This window comes from Lissotriton vulgaris, chromosome 9 (genome assembly GCF_964263255.1).
Source record: "Lissotriton vulgaris chromosome 9, aLisVul1.2, whole genome shotgun sequence".
Lineage (NCBI taxonomy): Eukaryota > Metazoa > Chordata > Amphibia > Caudata > Salamandridae > Lissotriton > Lissotriton vulgaris.
In genome coordinates this window covers 1,214,773,252-1,214,798,128 of record NC_141697.1, presented here as the reverse complement: position 1 = coordinate 1,214,798,128, position 24,877 = coordinate 1,214,773,252, and the positions used below count along the sequence as shown (strand labels likewise).

The 24,877-nt window shown below is 45.4% G+C and overlaps 1 protein-coding gene across 2 annotated transcripts in view; it reads left to right on the top strand.

The window, feature by feature from the left end:
- The window catches only part of LOC147693063 (solute carrier family 26 member 6-like), a 240,761-nt gene that overhangs the window by 36,157 nt on the left and 179,727 nt on the right, over nucleotides 1-24,877 (top strand). For both annotated transcript variants that reach the window (XM_086936875.1, XM_086936874.1), the window contains exons 3-5: nucleotides 6,215-6,354; nucleotides 22,100-22,210; nucleotides 24,370-24,536. In XM_086936875.1, the coding sequence (XP_086793001.1) occupies nucleotides 6,215-6,354; nucleotides 22,100-22,210; nucleotides 24,370-24,536 (418 nt within the window). The remainder of the gene's footprint in view (nucleotides 1-6,214; nucleotides 6,355-22,099; nucleotides 22,211-24,369; nucleotides 24,537-24,877) is intronic.

Below are 24,877 nucleotides of genomic sequence, written 5' to 3'. Positions count from 1 at the left end.
TTAAAAGTATTTGTGGGGGGCTCACAGCCCCTGCACCCCCGGGGAACGCCACCCCGAGGCTTGTATAATAAATGGGTGGGGGGGCTCAAAGGCCTTATGCAGCCGCGGGGACCACCACCCCCGGGGGCTTGTCTTTTTAAAATAATTAACTACCTGTGTGGGGGTCTCGAACCCTCCACATGCCCCAGGGACCACCACCTCTCCGGGGCTCTAATTATTTAAATTGGAGGGGCTGTGATGGACCCCTAAGCCCTGGGAACCACCACCCCCCGGGGCTTTGCAAATGCTGGGAGGGGGGCAGCGTGGCCCTCCTCCTGGAGCTCTTGATGGCCCTGGGGACCGCCACCCCCCGGGACCGGCTCCTGCAGTGTCCCAGAGTGCCCACCCCCAGCACACTGCTGTTTGCTATGGCAGGGCGGGAGCCACGCGGCTCCCGCCCTGTCGTAGCAAACTCTGACTTGGTTTTTGGACCTGGGAAACTGGGTTCAAGTCTCGGTAATGACGCCAAAAAACATCCTGTGATTCTGGGCCAATCACTTAATCTCCCCGTGCCTAACAAAAATGAATGTGTGTCCTCATGTAACGTAACTGGTGCTATGTAAAGCGCTCTGATACCCTATTCGTGTCTAGATCGCGCTACATAAAACTCTTAAAAAACAAAACAAAAAAAAAACCCTGCTCTCTCTTCCAAAAACCAAACCTGATTGCTTTCCAACACGGGAACTGCATCTTAGCAGCTCCCCATGTGGAAAAGCATTGCCGACTCTCGCAGGTGGCGGGGAGCCAGCGGGACCATGGGGGGATTGGGTACCCCTCCACGTTCCCCAACGGAGAGGGCCAGCCCCGGGGTTGGGGTCTCCGGGGCTAGAAGTGGCCCAAGGGGGGGGGGGTTACACGGCCCCCTCCTCAAAAATTTAAATTTTTTTTTAAAAGGCCGGCCCCGGGGGAAGGGGTCCCCGGGCCGATTGTGGCCTGCGGAGGGGGGCAACATGGCCCCCTTCCAATTTAAAAAAATTTAAAAATAAAATAAGAGTCAGGCACTGGGGGATGGGGTCCCCAGGGCCAATAAAATAGGAAAAGAAGGCTGGCCACAAAGCCCCCTTCTTAAAAAAATAAATAAAAAAAAGAGACCGGCATCGCGCCGGAGGCCCCGCCCCCTCCGTGCAGCACTCTGCAAACACGCCCCCTGGCGCGCTTGCAGATGGGGAACTAATTCCCCTTGAATACTGGGGGTCCCTGAGGACCTGAGGACCAAATAGCCCACCAGGAATCTCCAGTATGTGCCAGGGAGCTGCGTTGCAGAGAGTTGTTCAGAGGCCATGCCCCTTTTTACACATCTCTGCAAGGCAGCTCTGTGGTGCTTATTGGAGGTACCTGTGGGCTAGTTGCACCCCTCAGGATTCAAGGGGAGTTAACTTAACTTAAAACGTGCCACTGGGCGCGTTTGCACAGTGGTGAAGGGAGAGGGCGGGCCTGAGGTGATATGTGTGCAAACACACTCTGTGGTGCGTTTTCAGTTGGGGAATTAATTCCTCTTCAATCTTGAGGTCCCCTGCTGGCCAACTTGTACCTCCAGTAAGCGCCACTGCGCTGCGTTGCAGAGAGGTGGTCCAGGCCATTCCCCTATTTACACCTCTCTGCAACAGCGCTTACTGGAGGTACCTAGTGGGCTAGTTTGACCCTAGGGACCCTCAGGATTCAAGGGGACTTAATCTTCCAACTTAAAATGGCAACAGGGCGTGTTTACACAGTGGGGAAGGGATGGGACAGGGCCTGAGGTGGCGTGTGCAAACAAGCACTGTGGCACGTTTTAAGCTGGGAAAATAATTCCCCTTGAATCCTGAGGGGCCCTGGGGGCTAACTAGCCCACAGGTGCTTCCAGTAAGTGCCACTGCTCTGCATTACAGAGAGGTTGCCCAGGCCTTGCCCCTTTTTACACCTCTCTGCAACACAGCTCTGTGGCACTTACTGGAGGTACTTAGAGGGCTAGTTGGACCCGAGGGACCCTCAGGATTCAAGGGGAGTTAATCTCCCAACTTAAAACGGCCACAGGGTGTGTTTACACGGTGGTGAAGGGAGAGGATGGGGCCTGAGGCGACATGTGCAAACACGGCCTGTGGCGTGTTTTAAGTTTGGGAAATAATTCCCCTTCAATCCTGAGGGCCCCTGGGGGCCACTTAGCCCACCAGGTGCTTCTAGTAAGCGCCACTGCGCTGCGTTGCAGAGAGGTGGTCCAGGCTGTACCCCTTTTTACACCTCTCTGCAACGCAGCTCTGTGGCGCTTACTGGAGATACCTGGTAGGCTAGTTGGACCCAAGGGAAACTCAGGATTCAAGGGGACTTTATCCCCCAAATTAAAACTGCCACAGGGCGTGTTTGCACACATGTCACCTCAGGCACCCCCTCCCTTAACTAGTGTGCAAGCACGCCCTGTGGCACATTTTAAGAGGTAGTTTTAATCCCCCTGCCCTATTGTACTATGGTCTCACAGAGGAGGTCAGGGTTATCACAGGGGTACCCAAACGCATAGTGTTCCCGAGTGTATGTAGGTGTTTTCACTGTATTCTAAGTGTCATTTAGCATAACACTGGCTTTAGGCCTGGTTAGTCAGATTCAGTTACCATCAGTAACCGTCAGAAAAAGTTGTGGTTACAGGAGGACTTTCTGCTCCTCTGTTGGTTCTTTCTGTACATCTCTTCTTCTTCCTGCACTTTTCCTCGTCTTTGTGGACTTCTGTTGCTTCTTTCTGCATTTTATTTTTTTTTTCTTTCTGTGCATTTTTTCTTCTTTCTTCACCTGTCTTACCTCTGTAGGCATAGTTAGAAACTAGCATTTAAAAAACCTTTGAAATTCACTGAAAAAACCATAGGTTTCAGGCACGTTCTAGTTACAAATTAGCATTTAAAAAAACGTAGAAATTCACAGAAAAAAACATAGGTTTCAGGGGCGTTATAGTTAGTTGTACATTTTACTTGTACAAAACCATAGAAATTCCCCGGTTATAGTTAGTTCAGCTAACTATAACTTGCGCGCCCGCAATGCACTGCTGATGATGTCACATATTACATCACTCATGACATGGTCAGTGACATCGCTCATGACATCACTGATGACATCTCAAATGACATCACTGATGACATCGTCCTTGTGATAAAGTGGCAGACCTCCTCTCATCCTAATATAACCTTTGATACATACACTAGGAACTAACATTTTCAAGACAATGAATATACCAATACCAGTTACAACACATCTATTCAGAAATTCCAAGATCTACACACACATCCACTCATTCACCAACAGTCCTATACAGTCACTCATATATGTACTCACTCATCATATGCTCTCATACACCTATACATCCTGTTACACACCGCAACTCATCCATAGAGTTACTGACACACATAGTCACACATGCAAACTAAGTCTCAAATATCCATTTACTTGCATATACAGTTATACACACACCACCACACTTACTTCTACAGAAACTTACACATACTTACTCTCTTAAACCATCACATATAAAAACACATACTTATTTATACATGAACTCTTTCAATCTCTCACTCTCACATATACTCACTTATATATACAAATACTGACATATACTAGTTTAAAACATATGTAGTTGCTCATAAAGACACTATTGAGACAGTCATTCACTCACTAACACACCCATACACACACTCATCCACCCATACAGTCTTGCACACATACTGTCTTCAATACATACAAACAGTGACTCACTCTTTCATGCATCTATGCACTAAGTAATACCCCCCAGCAAACCACACGGACAATCACACACTCATACTGATACTCAAAACACAAACTAATAACCCATATAGGCACTCATATAGCTAGTCACGAACTCATGCAGTCATTCATACACAAAGTGAGAGACTGATACAGATATTTACATATTTAAACATAACTCGCTAACCCATGTATTCACTAATATACACTTAATCAGTCAGTTATACAATCAATTTTATGTACCCATTTATTCTTCCATCAACCTTAAGATATACATATATAAAACATTTAATTTTTAGAAAAACACACATTCACTGGATGATGTCATCAGTGATGTCATTTGAGATATCACCAGTGATGTCATGAGTGATGTCACTGACCATGTCATGAGTGATGTAATATGTGATGTCATCAGCAGTGCATTGCAGGCGCGCGAGTTATAGTTAGTTATAGTTAGCTGAACTAACTATAACGGGGAAATTTCTATGGTTTTGTACGAGTGAAATGTCCAACTAACTATAACGCCCCTGAAAGCTATGGTTTTTTCAGTGAATGTACATATATATATATCTGAGGTATGTTGTCGTCCTTTTTCTCAGCATGCCCAGCCGAACATTAAGGAAGAAACGAGACCCGTTCTTTAGGTGTTTAGAAGTTTATTTTGCCCAACACCAGTCTGCCATGACGCGTTTCGGCTACCAAAAGCCTTGATCACATGACGATATATATATATATCTATACTACTATTATAAAGAGAGAGCTGAAACCTTTGAGGCGGGTAATCTCAAGAAGTACAGCACCAATCACAACACCCAATACAGCATTGTAAAGGGGAGTTGCAGTAGTTGGACATAGGCTATACATCTGTCCACCATATACATTACAAAGGTCAAACAACCTTAGGGGTAAAATAGACCCTTGTGTGTGTTGGCGTTCTGCTGTCAGCGATGGGATGGGCGTGTCAAAGTAGTGTGGGGGGCAGGCGATGGGCGTGTCAAAGTAGCGTGGGGGGCAGGCATAAACAAAGGGGCTCGGCCAATCACTCGCCGGCACATTGTCAGCCTAGGCATACTCTCAGAGGGGGCAGGCTTCAAGAAAGGGGCGTGGCTTTCGGAGCGCGGCTTTCACAAGCGCCCAATCACGCTACATTACTAAATTCACTCGCCGGAATATTGTCAGCCTCGGTGTTCTCACAGGGGGCAGTTTTCAAGAAAGGGGCGCAGCTTTCACAAGCGCCCAATCACGCTACATTACTCAGTTCACTCGCCGCCACATTGTCAGCCTCGGCGTTCTCACAGGGGGCAGCCTTCAAGAAAGGTGCGCGCACAATCACACTACATTAATCATAACACTGTGGAATTCACTCGCCGCCACATTGTCAGCCTTGTCACAGGGGGCAGGCTTCAAGAAAGGGCGCGGCTTTCGCAAGCGCACAATCACGGTACATTACTCAATTTCAATCGCCTCCACATTGTCAGCCTCGGCGTTGTCACAGGAGGCAGGCTTCACGCGGATTAACCTTTCCTAATTTTTTTAACTTTGCACGTTGTCAGAGGGGGCTGCCCAAAAAAAGAGGGTCGACGCTTTCTCAAGCGCCAAATTGACTCGCTTTTCATCCCCGGACAACGTCGGGACGGGCTGCTATATATATATATATATATATATATATATATATATATATATCTCCTCAGACCGGCGAAGCGAAGACAGAGACAGACCACAATTCAGGTGACAGTTTCTTTTACTGCAGCTTACGAATGGTAGTTAAAACAGCAATGACGCGTTTCAGGCGTAGTTGCCCTTGTTCACATATTTGCATATATATATATATCATACCATATGGAATTTCCTACAGTGCTATAGCCAAAATGCTGAATGGAGTTACACCAAATTTGTGGAAATCTAGACCTTTACCAAGAAAGTGTGTTTTTGTGGTTTTGGTGCAAAACCATTCTGTAGTTTTTGAGAAATTAACGTTCAGATTCTGCAGATATCTTGCCCATTAGCCTGAAATTCAAAATATCAAGCCTTCTGATTGATTGAGGGATCTTTTTCAGAGCGAGAATTCTAAACGGCCAGTCGCAACAACAAAATAAATGTTGTACCGGCCATGACAGGACTTGGAGACTTGGACCCCTGTCTTAAAAAGGTTTTTGAAAAAGGATATAGGAGGGCAGGGTAGGGATACACTGACCTCAGAGCCCTTGTGGGTAGAAAAAAAGAACTTGTTGGACCTTTTTATATTATAGAAATAGATATTCAAATTATCGAAAGAGGGCATGTTCTAATACATCTGGTCAGAGGTGGGCACATATGGTGGTTAGTACATTTCTTGACGAGTTTTCATGGTTCAGGGTATTAGCACTCATTCTACCCAGTCAAGTAACACCTTTCTCTAAAATCTGAGTGTACAACACTACCAAGCACTCACTGCTACCTCTTCTTCTCCTTCTAGATGTTCCGACTTCTCCATCAAGACTTATTTGCTGAAGTTCATCCCTCTGCTTCGCTGGTTGCCAAAGTATCGTGCCAAGAAGTGGCTTATAGGAGACATCATTTCGGGGCTCAGCGTGGGCATAATGCAGCTTCCCCAGGGTAGGTGTTCTTTTACTCATTTTTTTCTTTTGAGAGGGATTAATTGTACTTTAAGAGTACTATGTGAAGGGCTAGCATAATGTCTTATTGCCCCTCTTTCTTCACGTCATGCACCACAAAATGGTTGGGAATATCCATATTAATTCCAAGATGGCCGACCCTAACCCACTGTACTCGGTTCTCACAGATTAAGAGAAAATGTGTCTAGGGACTGTTAAGTATGCAGCAGTCATGCAGATCAAAGGGTATAAGAAAAAAAATTTACAGGCTAGTTTATAATCTGTAGAGTTCCCTGCCAGGCATCTACTTCTCGTAATGGAGTGCCTGTTGTGAGCTCCCCACCTGTATAGGGGATCTAGATGCTTTCAGTGCATTCACTAATGGGGTGGTTGCAGTGGCAAAGCACTTTGCATAGTGAGTGCCATTTTATTTGCCCTTCTCAGCAGTGCCCAAAGCAGGGGCAGCAAGAGCAATAGCCCTGGTGATCATGGTGTTTGCTCGCTGGAGGTCAGGTCTATCATTTATTTCTCTCCCTAGGACTCCCGGCTCGCCTTTATATTGCTGTGTGGCTTATCCTCTACAGAACTAAATAAGTGTCCCAGAGTATTAAGTACTGTGCGTCAAGATATTTTTTTTATTTTCCTGCTTGGTACCAGCACACCTGGCATGGTTCTTCTGGGCAGTGACAGAGTTAAGCAATTTGCAACAGTGCTCCCACTCTACCAAACCCTTCCTGTATCCTTAGTGTAGTAACAGTCCTTTAAACAAGACACAACATCTGGGAGGATGGGAGAGTTGCTGTTCAAGGCCCTAAGCTGTGGAAAAAGCTTTATTTGATGTCTAGATTTCTCTCTCCCTGGCCTGGCCCAATTGAGATCAGTGTATTGGCCAGATAAAATTGGTAGCACACTGCTGCCTCTTCCAAAGGATGTGTGGTTGGGTAGATGGATGGATAGATGGATGGATTACATTTATTTAGCACACACTGCTACTAATTTCTAGCCCTGCATGAGTACAGTTCCACTACAGGGCAGAACATAGCTCAGGGAGATGCTAAGGGGCATATGTACAAGGGGATTGCACTACCAGAATGTCACTTTTACCGATGTTGAGCGGCACAGTGCCCTGCACCATATGTACAAAGCGGTGTTAAGGCACTTTCATGGCTTAATGCTGTTTTGTAAATATGGTGCCCTTTCAGACATGTTACTGCATGAAAGGGGTGTACAATGTTTGTTGCTGTGGGCGTTCCCATGCAACACCAATTGCTTTTTGTTGCTGCCCAAGATTTACACGGATCGGTAAATCTGAGGCAGCGCCAAAAAGTAATGCCATGCAAAAGCAGGTGTTAGATTGGTGCAACAAGGAGAAATACTTTTATTTCTCCTTGTTTTTGCTTTTTCTATGCCTGCTCCATTCTGCAGCACACATAAAAGTATCAAACCGCCATTATTGATTGTTTGTTTATGTGCAGAAAGGGACACGTCCTGCACATAAACAATCATTCCCTGCAACGCAGGCACCCTTGCACTATGGCACAAGGGCGTCTGTGTTGGCGCTAGGCAGCTATTTGTATTGCCAGCACTAGGGAAAACACAGGGGTGTGCCGTATTCTTGTAAAATCGGGCATCCCTGTGTTTTGGAGATGGAACGAGACTGCAAAATTTGCTGCAGCACTGCGCTACTCCATTTGTAGCTTGACAAAAATTAAGCGCAGGCACTATTGCACCACGGTGCAGGGTTCCCTCTGTTGTATGCAGGCAGTGCTTAATTTGAGCCAGTGGTTTCCGGTGCTCGGCACCCACACTAAATTGTCGTCACCAGTACTTCATTGTCAGAACCTGCACTTACGACAGCTGCCACTTGGTTGCACTGTTTGTGTAATTTAAAGATGAGCCGAAAAACAGCTGTTTGTTAATTCAATATACATTCAAAACTACTAATACCTGCCACCTAAGCCATTTTTAAAGCTTTGGAAGCCTTGAATAGTCTGAATTGTCACACTTGTAGCAGTGTGATGGCTGGTAGTTGAGTAAGTGCAGTGGCAATGTGTGGTGTAATCTGCAGTGTCCTCCTGACGAGAGCCCTGCCACTGTTTTCTGTGCAGGAAGGGGCTCCTTCCTGCACAAAACCAATCCTGAGAGGCATATTCCTCTTTCTATAGGTGCTCAGAATGTAACAATGAGAAATAGAGATATTTCTCGTTGTAACGCCTCTCCTGGGAAGGCATATCTTTGTGGCCCATTCCCAGGTTTACCAATTCAAAATTAACACCCACGCCACGCCACGCCACGCCACGCCACGCCCACGGAACGCCTTACCAGGGCACAGTAAGGCAGCGCAGCGGTTTGTGCTGCTTCGCATTACTCTAGACTCATAGAACCCCTCAGGGCCACACAAAGTTCAAAGTTTCATAAATCTCACTTAAAGGTTTGCTTCGCACATGTAACACGTTGCCTGGTGCAAACACGACACAAACTGGGCCAGAAATATGTCCCTATGCTTAGGCTGAGTTAAAAACGTTTCCCACTTTGTATGTGTGCCATATAATGCAGCATACATGCAAAGTCAGAAAAGAAAGGAGAAATAAAAGCATTTCTCCGTGATTGCGCCTGTTTGAAATGGATGTATTTTTTGACACAAAAACCTGTCTACTTTTTTCAGTAAATAGGGGTTTGCATTAAAAACCTTAGGTGGTTGTCTGGGAACACCCAGGCACCAACGATGGAACGCCCCCTTGGCGCTAAGTAATGCAAAGCAGCGCTATGCACTGCTTTGCGTTTTTCCAGCATAAAACAAATTTTGCGCTGGAAAGTAAATAGGGAGAAAAAGTGGGCACATTGTGTCACTTTTGTGACACAAACACGGTGCAAAGTCTTAGTAAGTATAGCATCCTAGTGTGTGCAATGCACTGCTTCTCCGACTCTTACAGTGGTGGCGAGGACTGCCCTTTGTGGTATTCATGCATTTGATACCCACATCAGGAAGTCGTCACAAGACAACAGGCGAGAACATTCTAGCCGGCAACTTCCCTCCTAATCTTGAAGCCCACCTGCCTCTCCTCTGAAGCATCCCAAGTGTGCAATGAGTCGACACTCAGCAGGAGCACACCTTCCCCACCAAGATGTTCCCTGAAGCACTGTGGAAAGGAAGAGTTCTGCCTGAAGTCACAGCCCCTGTGCTCATTACCGCTGCCAGTAGAGAGAGTGACCAACATGAGCAAGGAGCTGGGAGAAGCACTCCAACACACCCAAAGTAGATATACGTTTATTGCACGTTAATAAAAACCTTTGCAATCCAGCACATATGAAACAATGAAACGTTCAGATCATACAGGTAACTAAAAGTAAAGAGCAACCAAAGTGACACCCCAAAGTAGTTGCTTGCCACCAGCACAGGCCTGTTAGGAGGGAACTACTCACACAAGAATCAGGACACTGACTCCTCTCAAATGAAAGGCAGAGTGGAGTGACACAAAACACAAGGTGAGGAGAAGGGAGGGATACCCTTCCATGAATCCAGTGAAGAGAAAAACAAAGGGAAAGTAGAAGAAGAAAAAACCTAAAAGTAAGTAAAGGGACATGGAAAAGAATGAGAGCATTTCGCCAATCAAAAACCACAGACCATGTAAAATCAGAAACAAAATAAAGTGGATAATACAGGATCCAAACTCCAACACCTGCTGCAGCAGGCCCTCCATCATGGCTACACTCCCACCAGTCAGCGAACTGACAGACACCACCCATTGGCTTACCCAGATGGAACACTAGGCAGGTTCAACAATGACATAAGAGGCGCTTGATAAGCTGATGACACTCTGAAGCGAACGCTACTGCTTCACTTTCCAGAAAGCATACAGACTATTCAAAAACCTGCCCATCCACAGAGGAGAACACAAGGATGACGCCCCCAGTCACCCTCAATGCGCACACCCACCCCAACCAAAAATCCACAATTAAAGGATCAAACTCCAACAGACATAACAAGGATAATGCACAAACTGGCCCACACGCAGTGGCGTAACAAAACTTGAGGGCCCCCCCTGCAAAGTACATGGAGGGGGCCCCCCATTCTCCGCGTCAGTCAAGAGCTCTCAGGCCAGCGACCCGCCATACTGCAGGGACTCACCTCAGCCATAAAAAAGGATTCTGTTTCCTCCATTGGTCACATCATCCCTTTCATTGGGGGATTTACATATATCAGTAAATACTGCTGCTGCACCCTCCAGCAAAGTTACATAACACTGCCTCCAGCTGGCCCACTAAACACATTCTCCTAGTTGATGACCCACCTTCAAGCGAAGCCCGCTCAGGAAACCCCCTCAAAACACAGACCACTGCTGTGTGCCTGCTACTAACCAATCCATTAACTCTACTCTCACCCCTACGACACCCGCAGTTAGGCTTTTCCGCTTGCCTTTAAAACCACCCTCGGATGTCACTGTGAACCTGTTACTGCTGCCCACTGCTCCCCTGTCCACCACCAACAGAAAGACTAATGGCCGGTCCCCATCTAACCACTGCTTACCAGTAAAGACAGAGCCTTTCAGCTGCTGCCCTCCCAAGTGCTACTGTAGTAGTTTAAAACATGTTAAACAATCTCTTCAACTGACCACCCCAAAACAGTTCTTCCTGCTAGCTTCTATGGCATGAAAGCCACTCCTGCTACTTGTCATCTTCTGCATGATGCACACAATAATATCAAATGTACAAAGGGTCTGATTTTTGTTTCCTCATGCCAACATTAATTTACACTATGTACCCCACTAAACCATACCTCCTGTCAGAGGCAAACCTGATCCCATGTGTAGCACCAGTCAGCAAGTACCCCAAATATAAACACCAGTGAGTATGTGCTATTCATGTAATAAACCTATAGTGACAACGTAGCATTTCCCCACCCACTGTCAGCCCAGCGAAGTCTGCAACCACACAGTAGCCATCAATACCGGCAACATCTAAAGCGCATTCCCACTTCCTTTCAATGGCAGCTTATATACATATACCTATGACTTCTGGGCGGCATCTTCTACAGACCACAGCATTCTTTGTCTCCATAAGACAAACTGAATGCTGTTGGTGAACACTTCTCTTCCCCCTTCCTTACTAATAACTAATGGAGGATAACGAAAAAAAGATATAGTATTTTCTTATGCAAATAGCGTATCAAGCACTTGCTGCCTGCAGTACTCACCAGAGCCACACGTATCAATATTCTGCTATCGCACCTTCCTGACAACTCGATCATTATCTGGAGATGTTTTTTATCCCTTCCGTGAACTGGGAAAAGCAATACCTTGCAGGAAAAAGTCCCTTTAAAACCTTTGCTACTTATACAGCCTCGCAAAGCACATACTTGTTTTACTAGCTGTTGTTGTAAAGCAAACAGGTAACTCATTCTAGGATAAGAATTACTGCTTAGAAGTGTGGATGTTAATACTGAGACATAGGATGATCTTTTGCTTGTCTGCCAGACACTTGTTCTTCCCTGCATGCGCACACAATGCAGCAATACAATTTAGCTTAACAAATTGTTTAGAAATGTACCGGTAGGTAAAGAAACAGCCCATAATATTTTTACAAAGAAAAATAGACAAACTCCAACTTTATAACCCATGACATAAAAGCCTTAGCGTGGACTGCTTGTCCAAATCCACGCCACCTAATTCAGCCCTGCCAAGTACCACGCATCTGGCGTTAGACTAATGCCAAAGTCAGTCAGTCAAAAGTCTTTATTTCGATTAATTAAAATCATAAAAGCTGCATCGAACATACAGACATACAAGTTGCAAGAAAAAATCTAAAATGTAATGTACAAATAGAAAGGTGTAGAAAGTTTTAGCAGCTGTACCTACATATACACAATATATACAGTTCATGATTTGTGCATTTAACAATATTATAGCGCCACTAAGGAAGCTACAATTTAAAACGATACTATATACAAATAAAAATTATGCAAAGTTTTGCAAATGTTCATATATATACACAATATTTACAATTCATGATTTGTGCAAATGTTAAACTTTGTAACACCTCTATAAAAAAGACTACAATATAAAACAAAGGTGCAACTATTGTGTTCATAATATATAACTGAGTTCCCCCTACTCCTCCTACTGTGCCTTAAAGCAAACAGGTGTTCACACTTTTTCTATTAATCCTCACTGCAGCCACCAGGAAACTTGCTACACTAAAAATGGTGTGCACGCTACTCAGAAGTTGCAAGTGTAGGAGGGCTGGTCTTACTGGCAAGAAGCCTGCTTCTCGTAATATGGGGAGTAGACATTTTGTACGAGCATCAGAAAACTTTTCGCAAAACATAATTAAATGAAGTGTATCTTGTGTGGAAAAATTATCACAGGAGCATGGTGCAGAATCTTCAGGTTTAGCCCAGTGTGGAAAGGAACCTAAGGTGAGGTGTATTAAATTGAACCTAAATCTTGTCAACAGAAAACGATGGAAAGGTTTCGTGACAATCTTTAAATAGGGTTCTATTGAGGTGGACGTCTGTAAAAGATAGATACGTCTTGCACCCCTTTTTTTAAAGCTCCTCTTCCTCCCTCTCTGCCTCCAACAGGGTTCTAAAATTGTGTTTGATCCAAACCACATCCTCTTTCTTAATTCCCTCTGGGGCTGTGTATAATTCAGGTCGACCCAGTCTGACACACGCCGCTCTAACGTATGCCAGCCATGGGATTCCCTCTGCCTTCTCCAGGGCTAAACAATCTGTGAGGATAAGATGGTTAAGGGTAATTTCCTCATTAAGCCACATATTTGCCCAGCAAATCAGGGGGGCTGCTTTTAGTTGATCTGTAATGTAGCCTACACCTAATTTAGAATGTATAGAAAGAGTTGGGGTTGAATGTGGAACCGACAGCAAGGATCTTAGAAATCTGTTTTCCACAAGTTGGATTTTGCTGACGGAGGCGTATCCCCATGTAGAAGCCCCATAAGATGCGATTGCACAGCATTTAGACCTATATATTTTTAGCTTGGCCTCCATGGGTCTCGCTCCCAAACTTTTGGCAAAACTAAGAATGAAGTGGATCTTATGACAGCATTACTCTTCTGTTTCTGCTGGGGGAACCAATTACCCTTTTCGTCAAATAAGACGCCTAGGTAGTTAAACACCGGTACCCTGGAAAGATGTTTGCCCAGGCATCTAAATGTGGTGACCTTGCTGATCTTCCTGCGACCCCCGCGATCATTACGTGGGATTTGCTGCTGTTAACTTTTAGGTCTAATGACTCCATAAAGGTGCCAAAATTATCCAGCAGCCTCTGTAAACCCACCCCTGTTCGGGCAATCAACACGGCATCATCCGCGTACAGGAGGACCGGGATACCTGATCCCCCCACACACGGAATGTCCACCCTGACCCCAGACAAGGATTTTTCCAGTCCATTAATGTAGATTGTAGATAGGAGGGGTGCCAGAATACAACCTTGTCTGACACCCCGCCTAGAGTTAAAATGGCTCGTGCACCTGCCCTCCTGCGTCACCCTAACTGCTGCTGTTAGATTCTGGTGTAGGTCACTTAGGAAGTAAACCAAAGGTGCCTCTATCCCCATATCCAGGAGGATGTTCCATAATTTGGAGCGATTCACCAGATCGAACGCTGAAGATAAGTCCATGAACCCAAGGTATAGGTAACCATCTTTAGCTGTAGTATATTTGTTAATCAGCAGATGTAAGTTCAAACATTGGTCCATGGTGCTTCTATGTTGCCTAAATCCATACTGGAGATTCGAGAGCACCCCCCTGTCAGAAATCCAATCTCCCAGTTTCAGCAGAATGGCTCTGCCCATGATCTTCACGGCAGTGTCCAATAGGGAGATAGGTCTGTAACAGGTGGGGTCCCCCTCCTCTCTTTTTTAAATATGGGTACACTTATTGAAGAGGCCCAAGAGGGAGGGAAACCCGCTAAGGATGCTGCATTAAATACATTAGTTAAAATCTTTGCCCAAAAAGTGGGGTACAATATGTAAAGATCAGCAGGAACCCCGTCGGGGCCTGGTGCCTTATGTTTCGTTGTTTCTCGAATGGCCTTTTCTACATCCGCTAATTCAAATTTAACAGGTTGTATAGGGCGACCCAAAGTGGATCCACCTGAATTTAACTCTTGGTGGTCCTTATCACTATAGATACTCATAAAATGTTTGAGCCACGCATCATCCGGGATTACACAATCTGTATCTACGTTGTCCCTTTCCGAGAAAAAGAACTGATTTATGGTAGCCCAGAACTTTCTGCTGTCCTTTAGCACATCAATTGACTGCAAGTTGTCCCATGCCTCCTCTTTAATTTTGTTTTTACGTATATTTGTTACACGTTTATATTCCTTACGAAGGGAGGACACTAGGGCCCTGTCCCTTGGGGTACACTTTCGGGCCTTTAAGAGAGCCCCATGTGCTTTAGAACACGTGGAGTCAAACCATCTGAATGCCTTCTTAGTGTTGGGCCTGCTCTCCTTATGTAGGTTTTTAGCTATTTGATTACAGATTGCTGAGAAAGAAGTTATAGTTTCTGTGCCCACAGCCTTCTCATCCAAGCATGTACCAAAATCAGACTCTACCTGTTTAGCTAAATGTTCAAAAAAAAGCCTCTGGAACTACAGCTTCCCACTTTATGCGTCTTCCTTGATCTTTTGAAGACAAAGACCGTGGAGCAGCCCTGCCTAGATCAGCAGTGGCAGCCTTACACCTCAATTCAACTTCCAGTGCAAGCGGATTATGGTCGCTAAAGGTTGATATCATAACTTTATAAGCCCGAGTTTTAGTCAAGACACATGGAGAAACAAAGATGTTGTCAATCACAGACTCCGCTCCTCGTCCTATGAAGGTGGGAACTGCTTCCCCACCATCTTCCTTATCCGGTTCGGTTAAGTTAAGGTTAGATAATAATTCCTCTAAGGTGTCCCCCTGTTTAGTATGTTCAAAATGGGGTAATCTGCCATTCATGGGTCCCACTCTGTCTTCCCCATAGCAGGGTGTAAATTAAAATCCCCCATAAAAATTATCTCAAAATCAAAGGGGTTATTTGACTTATAGACTGACAAACAGTGATCTAGCGCACTAAAATGATCCTCTTGCGGCGAGTTTCCTATTGAGTTATATAGATTAATTAGAAGGTAATGTTGATCAGAAATCCGCCATTCTATTATAAGGAAATTGTCTGACTCTCCCTTGAGGTTTTTAAAAGTACCTATTAAGTCTAGAGAGATAAGAAAAAGTAAACCTCCCTTAGGTCTCCCAGCGGAACACCGCACCGCGGGGATAGAAAAACTGCAGTAACCATCTAAAAAGAAACTGGACTCTGCATCCCAGGTTTCCTGGAAAGCCAGGATATCAAATTGTTTCAAAAACTGTAACCAAATAGTGTCAGAGCTTTTTGTTCCAGCTTATCATTTTACATGTGGGCACCTGATTATGTGTTATTTGGGTTGCGTCACTTATCCCAATTCCAGGACCCATGAGTTCATCTCTCAGTCAATCATTAGTATCCATCTGTGAGAGAAGTGAAAAGCGATTATGTAGCTCTATGTCATCCCTATGCGAAAGATGTACAAGGGAATCGATTGTGTGGCTGTTATTGTGGGTCTAGGTAGGGCAACAGTCTCCCCTCCCCTTGGAAGCCATTGTGTGGAACTCCTCTGCGCACTCATCCTTGCCTGGTAGGATGTTGAAGATTTGTGAGTGGGGAGGGAGGTATGTGTGTGGTACTTTTTTGGGTGCTGATGGTGATTGTGGGCGCCTACTGGGGGATAGAAGAACCCCAGATGGAGCGGCCTAATCCCCTTATTATCAATATTCGAGCCGTCCCAAAATAACCTTTCAGCACTATGCATATTACTAAAATTAACCACTACACAGTCTCCAGGGATTTTCTTAGGGCAGTGCCCCACCCAGTGGACCCTCCTTGCCATAGTGAGAGCGCAAACAACCTCCTTGCCACCTGTGCTAAACTGATGGCATAACTGTCTGGCTTTGGTCATTAAATAAGCGGTGGTTTCAATAGTGTCTCCCCATATTGGGGGTACCCCAATGAACACGGCTACCAGTGGGGCTGCCTCTGGGGCAGTTCCAGGTTGCGCCCCCGGTACCGTTGACCCTTTTTCATATCTGATGGCTGGCTATGCCTAGTATTAACTCCATGCGAGCAAGCCCCCACCACCGTACCCACATGAGGGGTCACTGTCAAACTACTAGAGCCACCTGAGCTAGAATTTATTTTCGGTGTTTCATCGATGGTCTGATTAGCGACAATGACCGCTGGCTGAATGGAACCCTCCATTGTCCCCCTATATTGCCTGAGTGTTTCATCAATTTTCTCACATTTTGTCAGAAGGCCAGATACACATGTATTTAAAGTGTCAACAATGTCTTTGGCTATAGACACAAGGGCTGGTTCCAGATGTGAGACAAATAAATCCTCCACCATTTTTCCAATTTGTTCTTTAAGGCCGGGATCTATTCCAACTGTCTTAGTCACAGAGAGCTTTCTTCTGCCCGCCATATTTGTGATCTTTCGCCTCTGTTTCGGGTGGGTCTTATGTGCTGCAACGGCAGGTAAGGGGGGTGATCGATCAGGGGAAACTGCCTGAGGAGTTGGGGAATTTGTATGGGTAAGACCCGGTCCCTGGGTAGTGAGCACGACATTTGGCTCCAAAGGTATCGCCCGGCTGTTAACTGTCAAGGGCTCTTGTGAGGGATTAATTAATTCAATAGCGTTGAGGCCCAGCTCTTTTTCAGCATTTGCTATCTCTTTGGATAAAACCCCCAAGGCCGAGGTTAAATAAGATATAATCGATTCCGACTTTCTAGGGTGTTTGGCTTTGGTCCCCACATCCACGTTGGCACATACCTTTTTCCTTTTGCCCATTGTAGAATTTTTAGGAAGTAGATGTTAGGGGGGTCACCCGACCCGACCTCCTTCGGCCCCTGACGGCCACAGAGGGTCCACCCTCTGCCCGGGCTATGCCCGGCGCCGCCCGCGCGCGTCCGATACGCGGAGGGAGCAAGTGATCTTTAAGCGCCTCTGGGCGCGCTCCAACAGGAAGTGGGCGGTTCAGCCGCTATGCCCGCTGGGAGCTGTATTCTTCCCCCGCTGTGGCCGTATGATGGTAGGAGCAACGGCGGCGGGGAAGAACAAACAGCGTCGGGGCCCTAGCGGCGATGTCATCAGCAATGCCTCCGGTGAGTCCGGCCCCCTGGTTGTGTGCGCAATGTTTCCCGCTCCACCGAGGGAGCAAGTGATCTTTAAGCGCCTCTGGGCACGCTCCAACAGGAAGTGGGCGGTTCAGCCGCTATACCCGCTGGGAGCTGTAGTCTTCCCCCGCTGTGGCCGTATGATGGTAGGAGCAACGGCGGCGGGGAAGAACAAACAGCGTCGGGGCCCCAGCGGCGATCTCACCAGCAATGCCTCCGGTGAGTCCGGCCCCCTGGTTGTGTGCGCAATGTTTCCCCGTTGTGTGCACATTTAAGTGTGGTGATCCGCATCACCGCACTGAAATGCAAAATCACGCCTAACAGGCATCGCGCCTCCTTGGGTACCAGTGCTGCTAATCAATGCTGGTGTAGTATTATTTCCATGTGGCAGCCAACTGTTTTCTGGTGCTTCCCCTGTCTCCTAAACGCAATGCGATACATTTCATTATGCAGTACAGCTGCCTGTGTGGTAATTCTGTAATGAATGTCCCTTTTCTATGCCCACAACATTTTGTTGTATTTTCGTAGTATGTCCATAAAGTTAGGTCTCGCGAGGATTTGTTGCAGGTGCGCCACATGCACCTGCAGCCCTACTATCTCAGCAGTTTCGAGTGTGACATATGCAAGGACTGGTTCCTGATGGGAGGTAGGGGCTTGAGAAGGGTACCGCAGCTCTGGAGTGAATGATGTGACCCGGGATAACCTCCACCTCCCTGCAGGGAGCAATGTGCAAAAACAGCCGCTCTGCATGGAGGAGCGGGGATCTAAGATTCTAATGCGATGACACCACAGAGTTTAATTGCCCAATTACATTGCTGTTTTGTTGTTGGGGGAGCAGAAATAACAATCATCAAGTATTAAAGGAATAACATGCAGGAGTCTGTTTCCAGGCTGATTCCTACTTGTTTTCTTCGAAACTTTCACATGGCGGTAATAGCTACTTTCAGCAGCAGACATACTGTAATGAAAAACAAAAAAGATAATTGTGAATGTCCCGTAACTCCTGTGACCTAGGTGTATTGGTAACTCTTACCTGTGTCAGAGCATTGATTCCTTCAGATGCAAGATAGATATATAGCTGCACTGATTAGGGGTGTTACATTGAGTAACTGCTAAATGAGTGACAACGGTTTCCGAAAGTGTTCCTGTACCCAGGTGACATTGTATTGATACCCCACAATATACTCTCGGAGTGCACAGACATAACCCCCCCTACCCTTCCTGCCATGAATTGTTGCTCCTCAGAGGGTTAGCACCTCCAGTCATCTCTCGTAGTTCCACCTGTTACTGTGGTCAGTCACCTCGCAGCCATCCAACGCCTGTTGGCCCTCCAGCGGTCCTCAATGCTCCTCTTTTGACTAGAGTCCATCGAGAGGCATGCTCCAACAGTCTACTATATTGCCTCATCCAGCCTCTCAAGTTCGGGCCTCTGCCTGCTGGTCGCAGGCCTGTGAGTCCCAATTTTCACACACACAGAAGAGGCCTCAGTTCCCCCTCCATCCATCAGGTGTTGTATTAATGCACCTACAGACCTTACTCCGGAAACGAGCGGATTGCCCCGAGGGTCTAGGTGCCTACCATGGCGCAGATCGCTGTGGCCTAACTCTAGTCTGGGAGCATCAGAGGCACCACTGCACATACTGCTTCAGGCGAGGATCTCCCATCCTCAAACTCCTGGCTAAATGGACAAAACACTTCAGCCCCGGGCAATTAGACCACATATTCCTAAAACATGTTAGATCCCAGTTGCACCCTACCTCAGACAGAAGATCACTGAGGAGGCATTAGAGGGTAAGTCACTGGGTATTACTGTGATTTTAGCATCCCAGAAACGGACTGATTACTCATAGATGAAAGCAGCTCTTTTTGGAAGGTTAATCTGACCACAGATAAGCATTAAAAAAAAACGTTGCAGCATTTCTACGCAGAGTAACCAGACATTATGGGAGGCCTGATTGGACCGTGAATGAACTTCCACTTTTAAAATGCTGGCGTAAGTGTAACCTGTTGCAGGCAAACCTCAGAGGACACTCTATGGGCCTGATTCACAGAACTAACTTAAGACAAAATCCTAAACTTACTACCATTTTGGTATTCACAGAAGGCACTTACTCATTTCGGTATTCACAGAAGTTAGGCGTTCTTACTTTAGGACTCCTAAATGCCTTCTGTGAATACCAAAAGTCTTAAAGTTAGGATTTTTCTCAGTTTAGGAGTAGTAAAGTTAGGACTCCTATCGTTCCGGCTCTGGGGAAGCGCAGAGAGATCATATCCTGCTGTCAGGCCTTTGGAAGAGCCCAACGGAACTGGAGTAATGCAACCATTTAGGTGCAGGTCTAGTCTTCCACGGCTGGCGGAAGGCGCGAGGACTGAGTAGACTGTGAAGTGCGCTGGCAGAGTTTGAAGCTAAGCACTTCACCCACATTCATTCGGAGAGCCCTTCTCCCGTGCAGGCTTTAGTCAGTCAAGAGGTAGTGTAGGTTTTTTTGAAGTTTGAGCATCCGCAGAGTCTAGTTTTAGGGTAGTATATGTTGCGCTTTTCGTCGGACAGATAGCTAGTTATTTTCAGGTGCCTATTTTACAGACTACATAAAAAGAAACGTTACAAAGAGGAAATTGCGAAAAGAAATCTTGGCATTACATAAACAAATGTACACTTACCTGACGCGTAGCTGATTAGGTTTCTATGTTCTTCATCAACCAAACCGGAAGTATTCTTCCTAGAGAATTAAAACAGTAAAGGAAAAATATTTAGTCTCCATAAACCAAAAGATTTGTGTCAAGAGTTTATTGCCTATTAAACACTAAAGGAGAATTTTCATTTGAGAATGATTTGTGTGAAAACATAGAGCCTTGTTCTCCAATTTAAGAAGAGAAGGAGTGCCTATAACTACTGGGTAAGAAGGTGTACTAAAGAGATTGCATATTAAGTTCCAGGTGTGAAGTGAATAGTTTTAATGTTGTGCTCTCTCTCCCTGATAAAGTTTACACAGATGTAGAGTGTGAAGGAGTAAAACAACCAGAAGAGAGTAGAAGGAAAAAATGAAGAGAGGTGAACCAGAAGTAGCGAAGGCAGTCTCTTCTCTGTCCCATTCCCCTTGCCCCCAGTGGGGCTCAAGTGACCGCCAGTTTCCTTGATGTCGCAGGAGGGGACGTTACGGGAATTGGGAAAATAAACATCTTTTGCTCCTGAGAGTATCAGAAAGAGAAGTGAATATTCTGTAGGGGCCTTGACAGACTACCACTATCAGTGTGTGAGATATGAATTTGAGGGGCACAGATCACCATGCTGATCAACTCAGGCCCATCAGCCAATGTCATGGTTTACCAGCAATTTAAAGTGTTTAAACCCTAGTCGAAGCAATCCACCACAAAGACAAAAGTCTATGCATATGCCCGATGCATGACTATACTTCTAGCTATAACGTTTGTGACAAAACTACATGACCACAACCAAGTTGTGAAAGACATGTTTAGGTCACCGGTAAATGTTCTAAAACACCCCTCAACTGCAACAGAAATGAAGACCATGGATCTTCTTCACATCAACATTATTCTTTGTGACTTCTTTAATGCGCTGGGCTGCCTTAAGTACCTGATGATCAAGCTCCACATCAAAAAGACTATCAATCTAACAGCTATACAACACCAAAGAGTCCCATTCTACCTGAGACCATAGGACAAGAAGGAGCTAGAATTTTTTTTAAATGAATGCCATCAATAAAGTATCCATGCCCATGCCATGGTACTTCCCAGTGGTGGTAACCAGAAAAACAAAGCAACCAGAAGTAGTCCGAATCTGCATTAACACGCTACTCCCAAACAAAGCCATTATTCCTTCACATTTACAAAGTGTTTTAAAACTTTAAATTCCATTTTTTTAAGGATCTGTATTTTGCTAATCTGCTCATATTATTAAATTTTCTAAATAGTTGTGGGCCCCCATAATAGCAAAGAGAAGCCCAGGAGTTTGTGGACCACAGGTTTAAATTCCTTGCTATGCAGCTTTATTCCCTACAGCTGTGATGACAACTTCCGTATGGGAATTATAATTTCAAAAAATCAAGTTTCGGGAGCCAATATAACTTTTACCCTTGACCAGTCCTCAGAAAAACACTTCTACTCATGACTGAAAAGCTGTCACCTGCCTTTTACACACAGGTTTCTGCAGCTGGTGCATAATCCACTGAACTATCTGTAAAGATGAGTTGCCACACGTAGTAAGTATATAAGCAGGTAATTAGGACTAACATGGACTCCCTCCTAACAACTGCAGCAGTAGCTTTCCAAAGTCACCTTACAGTTCCATACTAGAATCCATATCACAAATTCACAATAACAAGGTGGTGTGAAAAAAACACTAGACCCATGATTGTAAATTGTATGTAGAAAATATATATGCTCAACGCTATGTAAACAGCCAAGCTACTTTACTGGATGCTTCATGAATCGACCATTGTGAACTTCTAAAATACAATACCTCTGAATGTTCGACTCCCCTTAATGCCTTCTTTGTCTCCTCGCTTGTCGTTGCAGGGTTGGCGTATGCTCTCCTCGCCGGACTGCCACCTGTTTTTGGATTATATACCTCTTTTTATCCAGTCTTAATTTATTTCATTTTTGGGACATCGAGACACGTTTCTGCAGGTGAGCAGAAGATTGAAGAGTGATTCACAGGGAGAAAGGTCTACCCCAGAAGGAAAACCCAGGGAGTGGGGGTAACTAGGTCGGGGGGAGGGGGATCAGTGGGAGAGTGAACCAGAAACACTTTCCTAACTGTTCATCCTTTTTAGTCATCATGCGTCTTATTGAATAAACATTTTATCAAATATGAAACAAACTCGGCTATAGGGTGTTTATAATTTGATATGTAAAGGAAAACAAACTATCTGAAAAAAATATTGAGAGTGGTTTTTTTTTGGCAGATCCAGTTTGTCCTTCAGTTTCTCTTCTCCTTTTCTCGTCGTTTTTTCTTCTTGTTGTTTTTCTTTTTTCCTATAGAGAACTTTTTCTTACTTGGACAGTAAACCTTCAAATTGAAGTTTGTCATTGGGCGTGGATGTCTTCTCCATCTAGCCTTGGTGCATTAAGGGAGCATTGTGAGCTTGTGATTATGTAGGGGGGTTACATTGTGATGTCATAAGAGCCAACTGCTTTATTGGATAGTCCCAGCATAAAGGCACTAAATTATTGGCAGAGGTGGATTGTTGTGGCCATTTCATGCCAGGTGTGGAGTCTGCAGGGATTTCTTTCCATGTGATGTCAGATAACACAGTGTGTTGGTCCGACCAGATAATGCGATGTGTGCCTGAAATGCGCCCCTTAGTGCTTAATGTGATAGTAACAGATACTTATATGGCTGCGGCTAAAGGATGTTCATGAACTTTTATTGACTGCTGAGAATGCAGAAGGTGACCATAATGTCAGCAGTAGGACCAGGTTAGAGCCTATTAATAGTCCAGTACACAGGATGCTACGTTGCCAGTGGAAGCGTAAAGGTTAACTTTACGCGACTCACTCATCCCCATGGGACAGTCCAGGGATAGATTCTGAGGGCCTCATTACGATGGCGGGCAGACCCTTTCTGCCCGACACCATCTTGGATTTGAGAACTGACCAACTCAAAGTCGGTGGTTCTGCCCGACCAATTACGATGTGACTGAACACAGTCGGAGTCTCATTTTTTCCTATGGGAGCCTATGTTCTGCTCAACAACACAGGCTCCTATGGGGAAATGGGGTGTGTGTGTAAAACCATGCATCCTGTCACAGGCACATCACAGTACCTGCCACACAGTGCGTGGTTTTACAGGGGGGTCCCTTAGGTAGCCCCAACCGTAGGCTGCATGATGAAGGGGGCCCTGTTAGAGGCCCCCAAAGTCAATTTCCAACAATATTTTTGTGTTGGACAGGCCAACTCGGAAAGGCTGTTGGAAATCGCCATTGTAATCGGTCGGTCGGAAACGCTGTTTGTAGAGGTGCATGATGCGGTTCCGACGACACGGCTACTTTGAGAGCCAGTCTGAACCGATTCAGTTTATCTTCCTACCGTAAACATCATAATCGGATTGTAAACCGACTGAGTCAACTGGAAGGGTTCCGACGCGGTCTAGGAAATTCCAACTGTCAGGCGGAGGCTTTCCGCGCGACATCGTAATGAGGCCCTCAGTGTTTTGGGAACAGAATCATAAACCTCCACCTTGCCAGCACTTCACTCTCAGCAGAGGGTCAACGCTAGAGGCGACCACAAAAATAAAGCTGTCCACAAAATAAAGTGAGTGTGTGCCTTGTCTTTGCCCCAGTCAGGTCTGAGAGAAGGATGTGGTGACTTCATTTTGGACAAGGAAAAGATGAAGGCAGATCAGTTTTACAGCGGACCACTGAAACACATCAGGTAGCTTTTAAATTCCATGGATTTCTGTTCCTCCTGTATCCAATTTTTAATATACATTCATTTTAGTGCAATGTCAACAGAAAAAACACAAAACATATAAACAGTGACAAACAGAAAAAGAGGCTGGTCGATACATAAGTATACAGACACAAACGCCTGCAAAAATATCTTTCTAAGCACGGCAGATCCCCATCAGTGGTATAGTGGCCTTGTTGGGGGGTGTTTAATCCAGGGTGAGAGTCCAGGAATGGGTCTTTGGTTGTCTCATTCTTTGCTTCTTCTCTCTTATTTGATATTAGAAAGTCCACCCTCCCTGTTCCTTCATGTAAGAGTTGATGGGTAAATATTACTCCCTGTGCCGTGTGAACTTCAATGAGCTTGTGTTAGCCATTAATTAACTTTTCTTCTTGCAGGAACCTTTGCTGTTGTCTCTGTCATGGTTGGCAGCGTGACAGAGTCACTGGTGCCCAATGAGAACTTCCTGATCACTGAAAATGGGACAGCGTTTGACACCGTGACCAGAGACAAGGCTCGGGTAGAGGTGGCAGTTGCCATCACTTTCCTGGTGGGACTTATCCAGGTAAGCGTAGAAAAACGTGGACATAGGTAGTGTATTGGATGCAGGTGCATTGAGGAGGGCCGGTAGATCAGTATGAGTTAGAGATGGAGTTGGTGCTGTGGCTGAAAACCAAGTATTCTGGTGGACTGGAGAGCGCCTTCATGCAGAATTTGTCATACGAGTACTTATCATGAAAGGTGAGATTCTTGGAAAGTACAGTTCACTTCCTAGGGAATAGGGCTGAAAAAGATTCAATGCCAGATTGAGTAACGGATAAATTGCCAAACTAGATAGTTTCTGTAGGAAATTGGGTTATTAGTTGTGAAGGGTTAGAGCCCCCACTAAAGTAATAAACAGAAACC